We start from the raw sequence: 13,147 nt of genomic DNA on the forward strand, positions 1-13,147 counted from the left end.
ATAAATATACATTTATATAACTTAAATATATATTTATATAAATGTATTTATAAACAAATACAAATTTTATTTACATTAGCCCAACTATACTATCCAGAGAATAAAACATTCAAATTAAGAGTAACAGCATAGGTGTTACCAACCTCACTGTCACAACTACTTCAGGTACTTCCACTTCCTATAAGCTCAAGTGCAAATGAGAAGAGAACTCCAAAACTAGCCAACTTGAGGCCATTCACTAGCTTCTTTCAAGAGAGGGAGCCAGATGGAATGGACTAGCTAGTGGCTTTTCCTAGCTGTACTGCTCAAAAAGAAAGCAAATGAGGCAAATAAGATTAAAAAGCCAAAAACAAAACAATGACTTGAAAAATGGAATGCAGGAAAAGAAAACAGGAAAATTAAGTTAGGTAATATTTATAGAACCCTCCTCCTTCTTCAAGCTTCCATAATATTTGTTTTCAAAATTAATTGGCTTGACAAATACCCACAGGTATGAAGTACTGATTGCTAGTTAGTAAAAACAGTGAAATTTCTCAAGAGCCTACTCAATGGACAATTCGTAACTTTCTGGAATCTTAATAAATTGAGGCTAAGACAAGTCATTTAAAGCAAATATTATCATTTTTCATGAAGTCTTTTTTTACTCCTAAGGAAAATGGATATCCAAAGAATTTAAAACTACTTCTGTCAAAAAATCACCTAACAGTTTAGCAACAGGCAAAAAACATTCTATCCTACCAAAAAAGTCTAAATCAAATCTCAATCTAAATGAAAGTCCAAATTCTAGATGACCATTCTATATTTTTTAAAAGGACTGTATCTTAACAATTAGGAGCTTCTATCGATATGCCAAAGTATGTAATTTTTTAAAACTGCTTAAAACAAAGAGAAATGTAATTTAACACACAAATTTAAGGTTCCTCTAATGTCTTTACATCAAATGTCAATCCTTAGATGTCTAATGCATTTCATGGGTAGGCAATGTAGTAACTGCTAGAGAGCTTAAAACAAACAAACAAACAAACAAACAAACAACAAAAAACCATGACATACATCTCTCCTCACTGTCAAGGGGCCTGGGGCCCAGCAGAGAGAAAGACAGTGAGTAATTATAGCCTTTCAAAGAACCTGGCACACAGAGTGTATTCAACAGGTACAGAATAAACACATTAAAAAAGTAAAAGTACTCTGTGATAAGTGCTATAGTAAGGGTAGGCAAAAGGTGCTATGGAGCCCAGAGGAGAAGACCAGAGGGTAAGAGGAGGGGAGGGAAACGCTGTAAGCGTGCTGGGACAGGCTGCAGGGACTGTCACAAAACCTCCCATGGTCACACCAGGACCTGCAAGCAGAAGTCTTCCTCTCGATTACATGATCCATAGATGGTCAGCATTTTTAAATTCCAAATATCTAACTGTATGCTTTCTCTCACTGATAATTATATTCTGATGTTTTCTTACCTGTCTATTTTTTCTTTCGGCTAATGCCTGCACAGATGAAGTTGACATCTGATCTTTCATGTCCTAATGAGAAACAAGATATGAAAACAAATGAAAAAATCCTGAAACAAAATCACAGTTAACATTTCATACATTAGCAAAACACACAATTTATCACTGATTTTTTAAAAGAAGACTGCATTTCTTGGCTTTATTTTCAGTCTCAAAATAAAGAAAAGAAAAGAAAGATGGTCCCTTAAAAAGAAGTAACCTGGATACTAATTTAAATAGGAGGAAAGAGAAAGGGATAACATTTACCAGGTACCTACCACAGGTCAGAAACAGTGCTAAACACGCACACACATTATCACTGAATTTTCACAAGGACCCTGTGAAGCTGGTACTATTTCCATTTTAAGGTTGAGGAGACCTAGGTCCAAAAAGACGATGGTACTTTCTCAAAGCCATATCACTAATAAAGAACATCCCTGGGGTACAAACACAAAAGCACGTGTTCAAACGCTTGCATCTTTTTTACAATATATGTAAAAAAACCATCTGCTTTTAGTATAAAGTATATTTACCATTAAACACCAAAGAATACTTCCAAGTAGTGGTACAATAGGTCACTTATTTTATTTCTGAGTTGGATTCATGAAAGGTATCGACTATTCCTAACATCAGAGTGAATTTCCAGAGCAGTGTTAAAAATAATTTTGTATGGAATGAAAAATGAATAGATCCAGTCCTTTATCTGAAGCAAAACATTTTATTAAATTTGAGTCATTTTGCTTATTTAGCTACAATCCAATGTACTATAGAATGATTTGAACTGAATACATGATAACTGCAACAAATTTTTTTAAAAGGTTGTCAAAATATAATTTATGCAAACGTCAAGGTATAAGACTTTTAGAAACTTCTTTAAAGACCCATGACAAGTAAACAGTAGATCAGACAGTGCCACCACTTTTACAATCCCAGAACTGTGGTGAGTGAGAACCACCTGATTCAACTTTCAAACCACTCATCTAACCATTTAGCAAACACTCACTGATGTCTACTATGTGGCCAGGCATACAGCAGTGAATGATACTAGCTAGGCCCCTGCCCACATGGAGTTCACATCATGATGATGTGCCTAACTCAGTCATGTGAGTGTTGTTAAAGATGCAGTTCCCCTGGATGTCACTATGCTCAGTGAAATAAGCCAGGCACAGAAAGACAAATACCGCATGTTCTCACTCATAAGTGGATGAGATTTCGCTCATGGTGGATTTCATGAAGACAAAGAATAGACAGGTGGTTACCTGAGGCCAGAAGAGTGCAGGGGGAAAGGAGGATGAAGAGAGGTTGATTAACGGGAAAAAATACAGTTAGAAGAAATAAGACCTAGTGCTCAACAGATCAGTAGGGTGACGATAGTTCAACAGTAATCTATCGTATATTTCAAAATAGCAAGAGAATTCAAATGTTTGCGGCATAAAGATAAATGTTTAAAATGATTGATATTGCAATTGCCTTCATTTGATCATTACACATTATATACATGTATCAAAATATCACATGTACCCTAAAAATATGCACAACCATTATGTATTAAGAAATTTAAAAAAAAATTTTTTTTTTTTTTTTTTGAGACACAGTCTCACCTCTGTCACCAGGCTGGAATGCAGTGGCATGATCTCAGCTCACTGCAACCTTCGCCTCCTGGGTTCAAGCGATTCTCCTGCATCCGCCTCCTGAGCAGCTGGGACTACAGGCGCCCACCACCACACCCAGCTAATTTTTGTATTTTTAGTAGAGACACAGTTTCAGTATGTTGGCCAGGATGGTCCCGATCTCTTGATCTTGTGATCTGTCCACCTCGGCCGCTCAAAGTGCTGGGATTACAGGCGTGAGCCACCATGCCCAGTCTAAAAATATTTTTTAAATGTAGTTCCCTAGGCCCCTCTGAGACCTATGAAGTCAGACTCTTGACGGCACATTTTTAACAAGCACCCGCCCCCCCGCAACTCCTTGTCTTAGGATGGAAATCTAGAAGCCTCAAAGAGAGACTGATCATTATGCTAGTATCTCCTGGACTGCAGGATTCCTTTTCTGATAGTCAATCCAACAGCTTGATTTATTTAATATACATTAAAAACTACGCAGAGCAACATTCACTAGGGGGATAATACACGCTTTTAAAATATACTCAGCTGGGCCCTGTGGCTTGCGCCTATAGTCCCAGCACTTTGGGAAGCCAAGGCAGTCGGATCACTTGAGGTCAGGAGTTGCAGACCTGCCTGGGCAACATAGCAAAACCCCATCTCTACTTAAAAAAATAAATAAAATAAAAATATAGTCAGTGCATTTTATAATAGTCTTTTTTTTAAAACAATGAACACATTACTTGCATAATAAAGATATCAACATGCACGTATGGAAAAGTGACATGTTAACCTTAGAACACTATATATACAACATACTTTTGCTGTTAGAAGTCAGTGCAGTCATGGTAGAGACATTAGCTGAAAAGGAGCACAGGCACGCTTCTGGGGGTGCTGGTAACACTCTGCAGTGCTTCTGGGTGCTGTTTAGATGGCTGTGTTCAGTTTATAAATTTATTAAGCTATATATTTAGGTTAATTACATTTTTCTATGGCGTTATATTTTAATAAATATATATTTTTTAATACTACTGGTCCCAAACAATGGCTGGATGGCAAACTACACCAGCACTTTGAAAATAAATTTGTCATTCTATACCACGAGTCTCAAAATATTCACTGCCTTGACCCAGTAATTCCACTAACAAGAATTTATTTTTAGGAAATAACATAAAATAGATACAAAAAAAGACATGCAGAGATGTGCACTGCAGTATTATTTATAATATGAAAAAAGCAGAAATAAGCAGCAAGTCCAAATAAGGGAACAGCTACACAATCCACACAATGCAGTATTATATACTAGGCATTATGTACTAGGCATTGTGCTTATGAAGAGAGTTCAGTGAACAGACAATTCACAAAAAAACCCACAAATGATCAAACATGAATAGATACAATAACCCACCGGTAATCAAAGAAGTGTAGCTAAGAGACGTTTTCTCCAATTAGACCAAGAAAGATGAAAAAGACTGATAATACTTAGTGAAGGTATATTCTGATACTCTATTAGAAATATGACTGATAAGGTCTTTTTGTAGGATACTTTGAAAACAATTTTTTTATTTTTATTTTTTGAGACAGGATCTCACTCTGATGCCCAGGCTGGAGTACGGTGGTGCCATCACAGCTCACTGCAGCCTCAACCTCCTGGGCTCAAATGATCCTCCCACCTCAGCCTCCCAAGTAGCTGGGACTGCAGGCATATGCTGCCACACCTATTTATTTTTTTAATTTTTGGTGGAGATGAGGTCTCCCTATGTTGCCCAAGCTGGTCTTGAATTCCTGAATTCAACTGATCTTCCTGCCTTGGCCTCCCAAAGTCCTAGGACTACAGGCATGAGCCACCATGACTGGCTATGAATATTTAAAATGTGTATTCTGAATTTTTTACGAAACAATTATGTAAGTTATGCTCACAAAGATGGTCACTGAAGTATGGTTTGCAACTGCCAATAATAAACAATAATCAAAATATCTACTGGTAGGTCAATGATTAAATAAATCATAACAGAGCCACATTAGAGGAGAGGGAAAGACCATGATCTTTCATGTCAAAGACCTAGGTTTAAGACTTAGTTATGCTTTTTAATAGTTGCACTAAGTTTCTACTTCTTCTGTACATTTAGAGTAATATCCTTTGGGATCACTGTAGGGGTTAACAGAGGTAACACACAAAGCCTGATTAACAGTAGCCAACAATACAGCAAGCACTCAATGAACATTATCAGCAAATAAAAGTACGCAACTATTAAAAAGGATAGTCTGCTCCCGGGTAATACAGGACCCACTAGCTACTGAGCACCTCAAATGTGGTCAGTGCAACTGAGGAACTGAATTTTTTTTTAATTAATTGATACTCGGTTATCAGAAAACTTTAAAGTATGTCTGGAAAAAATTGGGTTTATGATTCTACTTTTTCAATTGTAAGTTCTGTAAACTCTAAATACAGATCAAGTATTTCCAATGAAAATTTCACATCTGAATTGAGATGTGCTTGAGTGTAAAATACATGCCAGATTTATTACAAAAACAGTTTAAAAACTTGAAATCTCTCATTAATATCTCTTATGTTGACTACATGTTTAAATGATGTTTTGGATCTATCAGGTTAAATAAAATATAATAAGCTCACCTATTTTTACTCTTTTAACGTGGCAACTAGAAAACAGCCCTTCTCTGGATTTACCTGCGTCACTGCAGGACTATGTCCACAATGTAATTTTTCATAGAAAAAAAGTTACAGATCATCATGCCACTGCTTTTTTAAAGTTTGCATATTTCAATGTCCATAAAATGGCTGTGAAAAATAAAACTGACACTAATTATTTCTAGGGAGTGAAATTAGAGAACGAAGAGGCATTTTCTCTTTTCTTTTACATCAAAAGTATTTGCATTTTATAAATACCAAGTACAGATTATTTTTAACCTAAGAAAATAAAATGCTATGATTGCATAATGGTATGATCACAACTATGTAAAAACACAACTGCCCTGCATTGGGAGGAAAATTATGAAGAAAACGCAGCCTTGTGCTGTGTATTATTTTGAGTTTAGGTTCCTTTTTCTGTTTTTTACTCTTGAAAATTTTCTCTAATTTTATTTGAGCTTGCATTATCATAATTAAATATATATTTTAAAGTTGCAGTTTTTAAGTTTTATGCTTAATAAAAACCATGTGGGGTTATGTGTGTGCCTGCATGGGTGTTGCCCTAATGAGGCAGATTCTTCCAACAGCCATGTGGGTGGGCATCATCCTGTATGTGACCACCACCACCTGCAGGTAAGGATCTATGGCTTTCACTTCTTTTTTTTTGAGAAGGAGTCTCACTGTGTCTCCCAGGCTGGAGTGCAGTGGCACAATCTCAGTTCACTGCAACCTCCGTCCCTGAGTTCAAACAATTCTCCCACCTCTGCCTCCCAAGTAGCTGGGACTGCAGGAGCCTGCCACCACACCCAGCTAATTTTTGTATTTTTAGTAGAGATAGAGTTTCACCATGTTGGCCAGGGTGGTCTCAAACTTCTGACCTCAAGTGATCTGCCCACCTCAGCCTCCCAAAGTGCTGGGATTACTGGTGTGAGCCACCACATCCCACCGGCTTTCACTTCTAAGATGGCACTTTATCCATGTAGGTCAAAAGTCAGCAGATACCACACAACAGAACACCTTCATATTGGAATTTGGGATCTTAAACTATGTTACTAAATAGTTTCAAACATCTTGTAACAATCTATCATGCCAAAAACATAATTACTCATATTCTTTTTAACACATGACGTTTAGAACCAGCAGTCAAGCAGCGAGTCCCAATAAAATATGGTTCATCTGCCAAAGGAACAACAAATGTCCTGGTTATTTATGCTTCTGTTCCCATTTCACACTGTCTTCCAAGCTGAATGAATGAGACATCATAAATCCCAGTGCTTCCCACTCATAACTCTTACATTTCAAGGTCATCTGTGCACACACTGGATACTTCACCCTTTTTGATTAACCAAAGCCATTTCCATCTTGACTTATAATTGACTGTAAACAATTCTCACATTGGAGCAGGTTCGGTTTTTTCGTGGAGAGGGTAATAGTTCTGATTCTACCTTTTAAAGTTAAAGTCAGAGAATGTTAGTGAGGATTATTTCATAGATAAAACTGAGATCCAGGGAGGTTGAATGACTTACCATGGTTAAGATTTATTAAGGTCACAGGTTAGCCTAGAACTCCGGTTCCCTTACCCCTTATATTCACTGTTGTTGCACCATATACTGCAAAACCTCTTGATCCTAAATTAAACCAAAGTCACTTCTAGGATATACTTCTAAAACACAAAAATTTCACATGCAGAATCCTTGTGTATAGGTGACTCCACAAGAGTAAAATGATTACCTCAAAATATGAAAGCTATTTACATGAAAACTTGAATATTTTGGTTTCTTCACTAAAACTGCCAGTAAAACTGAATTTGTACAGACTTAAAAAATGCTTGGAAAAACATACACAAGACTCTAAACAAGGAAGGCTTACTAAAGGCGTAACCAATGGACATTAATCAAGAAGAAACAGGCGATTCACTTTTCAGGTTGAAGCAAAAGAGAAAAAAAAAATGCATAGAGTATCACTGACTCCCCTGCCTATGAAAGAGAAAGCATAAGTAGAATACACTGTTTGAAAGACAAAGTCAATCAAAATTTTGGAGCAACATTAAATGAAAGCCCACTAGTAATGAATGGTAACAGAAGAGCTAACATAAATTTGTACAAATTCCTAGTTTGAACTTCATTTCATCTCATTTTCCAAATCTACTAACTCTCTGCTCCCTATCGAGCTCCTCCACCCAGAACCCAGAAATCTCTACGTACAAACACTATTTAGCTAAATGTGGTAATATGGAATTATACAAAGTGTATTTTGTTTTTATTTTTAATCGAGTTAGCACCATTGCTATTTCCTTCTCTTCTACAGGACTTTCAACTAGAATATATTAAAATCATATCAGCAAAAGCTCAGTTAGGTACTGTTAGCCTACCACTGGTAAATACTAACAGCTTCCCCAAGAGGGGTCATAAATTTAAACAAGAATGACTTAGAACCCTAAAATATTCAGGTGGATCACATAATTAAGTATGGTTTAGATCTCAACTCTAAAAGGACAGTAAGATTTTGAAGTACTAACTTGATTTAGAATACCTCTTATTACTCTGTTCTCACACTGCTATGAAGAACTGCCCAAGATTGGGTAATTTATAAGGGAAAGAGGTTTAATTGACTCACAGTTCAGCATGGCTGGGGAAGCCTCAGGAAACTTACAATCATGGCAGCAGGTGAAGCAAGGCAACTTCTTCACAAGGCAGCAGGCAAGAGTGACAGAGCAAAGTGGGAAGAGCCCCTTATGAAACCATCAGACCTCATGAGACTCACTCACTATCATGAGAACAGCATGGGGGAAACTGCCCCCTTGATTCAATTACCTCCACCTGGTCTCTCCTTTGACCCATGGGGATTACGGGGTCACAATTCAAGATGAGATTCTGGGTGGGGAAACAGCTAAACCATATCAACCTCTAAGTATGTACTTTAAAAAGCTTTTCAAATACTGGAAAATGAACTTTGGATTCTTCTTTCCATTATACCAACGAACTTAATTTTCAATATATGAACCTCTAAATTTCAATCTGAAAACTTCCTAAGTCTACCTTGCAGAAAGAATAAATATAATGATTAAGGTTAAGGACATATGCTTCATTGCAAGGCCCCACTTAAATATTAATGTCTATAGGAGTGTCCTTCAAAAAACCTACTACAAAAAAAAAAAAAAGTATACAAAATAATTGGGGATTTCCTTATCTTACAAAAAATATGTCACTTAACAACAAGGCTTCCTCATCCGAACAGTATTTTCAACTGGCTAGAAATTAAGAATGTCTAACCCAAACACTCACTGTGGATGGGGCATCTAAGGTCCAGAAAGGTTTCTCCCTCATTAAAATGTGGGTTTCTTCATAAACAATTTACGTCTATGTATATAGAAAGGCAACTAATGAATAAAACAAGTAACAAGAATATATAAAGTTCAGCGATAATCTACCATTTGAAATAATTTCAAAAGGAAATCACATGATATTAAAGACTTTGGCAAACACATACTAAGGTTCCTGCCTAAGATGACTCTTAAAAAGCCATATGTTAGCACTGGTATGATCCCAAGTCTTTTTATTCAAGGAAGCTGCTTTCTAGTACATATGTTAAAGACAGCTGGTTCTCTTACATCTAGTTATGCTAATCAAATGGCTTAGCCATATAGTTTCAAAATATGAAACACTTTAATGACACAAGGTTGTACTTAAATAATATTTTTTCTTAGATTATTTAATAATGGGTATTATTCTAAATAACTTAGAACTATAAGATTTGTTCACTTGGATCAATTTTTTATACTCTGATAGATGCTTGTTTGCTCTGGATAACTCTGGAATGGCTGTCAAGTAGTTACATATGGAAATGTCAGTAACATAGGTTGCAAGAGTTCCAGAAGCAATTCAGATGGCGGAAGAGGCCGCTATCCAAACCCAGTAAGTCACTCTTCAACAGTGCAAAGTGATTACCAATCAATCAAAAAAAAAATGGTTTCTACAATAGTAATTGTTTTGTTCATCAAGAAATGCAGTACACTAAGAAATAAAAAGTGAGAAATATAACCAGCTTGAAGAAACTAGAGATATGGACAAGGGTCTAATCATTCAGGATGACACCATTTGAAGGTACCCTGCCCAAAGCCAGCAGATTACTGTCTTATTTTTACTCTCAGAAATAAGCCTGACAGGCCGGGTATGGTGGCTCACACAGGTAATCCCAGCACTTTCAGAGGCCGAGGCAGGTGAACTGCTTGAGTTCAGGAGTTTAAGACCAGCCAGAGCAACATGGTGAACCCTGTCTCTACAAAAAATTAGCCTGGTGTGATAGTGCACACCTGTAGTCCCAGCTACTTGGGAGGCTGAGGCAGGAGAAACACTTGAGCTGGAAGGCAGAGGCTGCAGTCAGCCAAGATCGTGCCACGGCGCTTCAGCCTGGGCAACACAGTGAGACCTCGTGTCAAAAAAAAGAAAGGCTAAAAACAGATTTCTTTTTCTTCAATCACAGAATTTTGTTTTTTTGAGGGTGCAGTGACATGATCATAGCTTTCATGAGCCTCCCACCTCGGCCTCCCATTTTGGTCTTCCATGTAGTTGAGACTACAGGTGTCCACCACCATGTCCAGCTAATTTTTCTATTTTTTTTTTGTAGAGACGGGGTTTCATCATGTTGCCCGGACTGGTTTCAAATTCCTGGGTTCAAGTGATCCACCCACCTCTGCCTCCCAAAGTGCTGGGATTACAGGCATGAGCCACTATGCCCAGCCAATCAGAGAAATTATATGTGGGGAAGCTCGCATTTGATTCATATTTAAAAAGTGGTTTCAGAGGTGACCTATTAGTTTACAATTAACGGAAAGAGCTCTAAGAAGTCTGGCTATTTCTTATACAGATAACACAATAAGATCATATTCCTTACCCGGACAACTTGCCGAGTACTTGTAATGAAGGCTTTTCTTATACTCAATTCAGTTGCATCGAGGTTAAATTTTCTAGGATTTGCTTCAACTATGCGTAGGTCAAAAAGTCAAGGTAAAACAATTTCATCATCAAAGCCTGACAACATCCTGTTAACTCACTGAATCTCTCACATGCAAACAAATAAAATCTGGCTCAAACTTTCTGAAAACATAGTCAGCTGGACGCCAATCATTCTCAGACTTCCTCTGCCCGGAGCCACTGGAGGGAGGATCCCTTTGCCCCAAGACAGAGATGACCTGTCGGATTAGGAAGCACAGCCCCTGCTGATGAGCTTCACTACAAACACTTAGGGCTATCTGACCACAGCTGAGCTGGGTTCTTCCTGTTTGTCAACACTTGTGTCTATCCTTTTTTGACTCCTGATCATCTTTACTAAGCCAGCTTTTGCATGTCTTTTTCTCCTGCCATTCCAAATCACTTCCAATTATGCCAAGATGCTAACCCTACTTCTTAATTTAGGGAGATCAGGCCTTCTTCAGAGAAGCTGCCCTCATTCCCTTACCCTCTGGCCTGGTCCACCGCACCATGTCAGACACTCGCATAGCTCACTACACTTCTCTTTCATAATCTGCAGGTATCTATTTGTGTTATTATTTGATTACCATCTGTCCCCCATCCCTATCCACTCAAAGTTCTGTGAGGGCTGGTACAGTATTTATTAATCTAATCTCCATAACCAACAAAATGCCGGGTACGTAGTATACTCAATAAACATTTGCTGGTTGAATGATGAGTATCTATTAAAACTTTTGTTTTTTTAATCTCGCATTTTCTCTATCTCCCCTAACTTTTTTTCCTTCCCTCCTGTCTCAAGGGAACAATTATCTCCCTGTAACTGTGCTTTTGATCCTGCCCCCTCACATATTTGCCACTAATCTTAGAGAACATACTTGCCTTTTAATAATTTAAAAGGTACCCGGGGTCATCATGAATAACAAAAATTTATTCCATGTATCAACTGCATACGAATCTGTGCTAACTACAGGGTGATCCTGACAGAAGCTGGTTTTCTTGATGCTTTATCTCACTTAGAGAAAAAACAAAACAGAACTCAGAGCATGCAAGTGGCATATCTTCCATCTAAAGTTTTGGTTAAGTGGGATTTCCAGTTGAAAAGAAAAGGCCATATAATGAAGTTTTTACAGTTCTCCAGTGCATGAGTTCACATCAACACCATGAATTAGCAGAACAGATCTGCTTTTACTAAATGCAGTTTCATGGAACAAGATGCCTCTTCAATGGACGGTGCCCATTGAACATCATTTCTTAAACATGACAGTCTACAAAAAGATTTTTTGATCTCTAATTACCAAAGTGTAACAATGGCCTATATGTACCTCTATATGATAATGACTGCTAGCACTATTACATAAGCTGTTTGCCAGGTGCCATTCTAAACTCTTTACCTGTATAATCCCAATAATCCTATGAGCTAGGTACTCCTGTTATCCTAACTTTCCACTAAAGAGGAAACTGAAGCACAGGGAGTTAAGTGATGGGCCCAAGTAACATGGTAACTGGTTGTGATACTGTAACATAATAAATACAAATTTGGTCTCTGCACCTCATTCCTGGCAAACAGCTCCTAGATCCCTTGGAATCTCCAGAGTGATGAGGATCTTTTGTATGTTAATGGAATAACTGATGGCTGGGGGTTTCTAGATAGCCTCAGGATGAGGGGCTGGTCCCCAGAGAAACCAACCATGTGATTAGACAGTTGAAGCTTTCAGCCCCCTGCTCAACCCCCCGGGGAAAGGGACTGACAGCTGAGTTGATCACCAATGGCCAACTGATGCGATCAATCGTGCCTACGAAATGAATCCTCCCCAAACACCTAAAAGGACAGAGTTCAGGAAGCTTCCAGATAGGTGAACATGTGGAGGTTCCTGGAGGCACCTGAAGAGGGCCTGGAAGTGCTACACCTCTTCTCCTATACCTTGCAAGCATCTCTTCCATCTGGTCATTCATCTGTATTCTTTGTAATATCCTTTACAATAAACGGATAAACCTAAGGAAACTGTTTCCCAGAGTTCTGTGAACTGCTCTTGCAAATTAAATTAATTTGATCCATGGAGGGAGTTGTGGGAACTCCTATTTATACCTGGTCAGTCGGGAGCACTGGTCACAACCTGGGGCTTGCAACTGGCATCTGAAGTGGGAGCAGTCTTGTGGGACTGAGCTCTTAACCTGTGGACCTGATGCTATTTCCACGTAGACAGTGTCAGAAATATCATACCAACTTGAGTGTGAGGGTAGAGACTTCAAAAAAAAAAAGAAAATAGGGTTTTTTTCCCCCTTTACATTGGCAGAGCCAGGACTTGAACACCAGGAATCTGATTCCAGGGTCCAGAGTCATAATCATTACACCGTGCTGCCTTTACATATATATATTTATAGTATAGGATTTGTCACACTGTACAAGAATGTGGCTACTCTACCTTAACTTACTGGGCA

General features: G+C 38.0%; 1 protein-coding gene across 1 annotated transcript in view; it reads right to left on the bottom strand.

Annotated features, from left to right (window-relative positions):
* The window catches only part of STX6 (syntaxin 6), a 49,882-nt gene that overhangs the window by 18,808 nt on the left and 17,927 nt on the right, over positions 1 to 13,147 (bottom strand). Inside the window, exons 3-4 of the mRNA XM_017888819.1 lie at positions 10,632 to 10,726; positions 1,458 to 1,520 (exon numbers count right to left, since the gene is read on the bottom strand). Of these exons, the coding sequence (XP_017744308.1) occupies positions 1,458 to 1,520; positions 10,632 to 10,726 (158 nt within the window). The remainder of the gene's footprint in view (positions 1 to 1,457; positions 1,521 to 10,631; positions 10,727 to 13,147) is intronic.

The sequence above is a fragment of the Rhinopithecus bieti genome, unplaced genomic scaffold (genome assembly GCF_001698545.2).
Source record: "Rhinopithecus bieti isolate Rb0 unplaced genomic scaffold, ASM169854v2 scaffold_15676, whole genome shotgun sequence".
Lineage (NCBI taxonomy): Eukaryota > Metazoa > Chordata > Mammalia > Primates > Cercopithecidae > Rhinopithecus > Rhinopithecus bieti.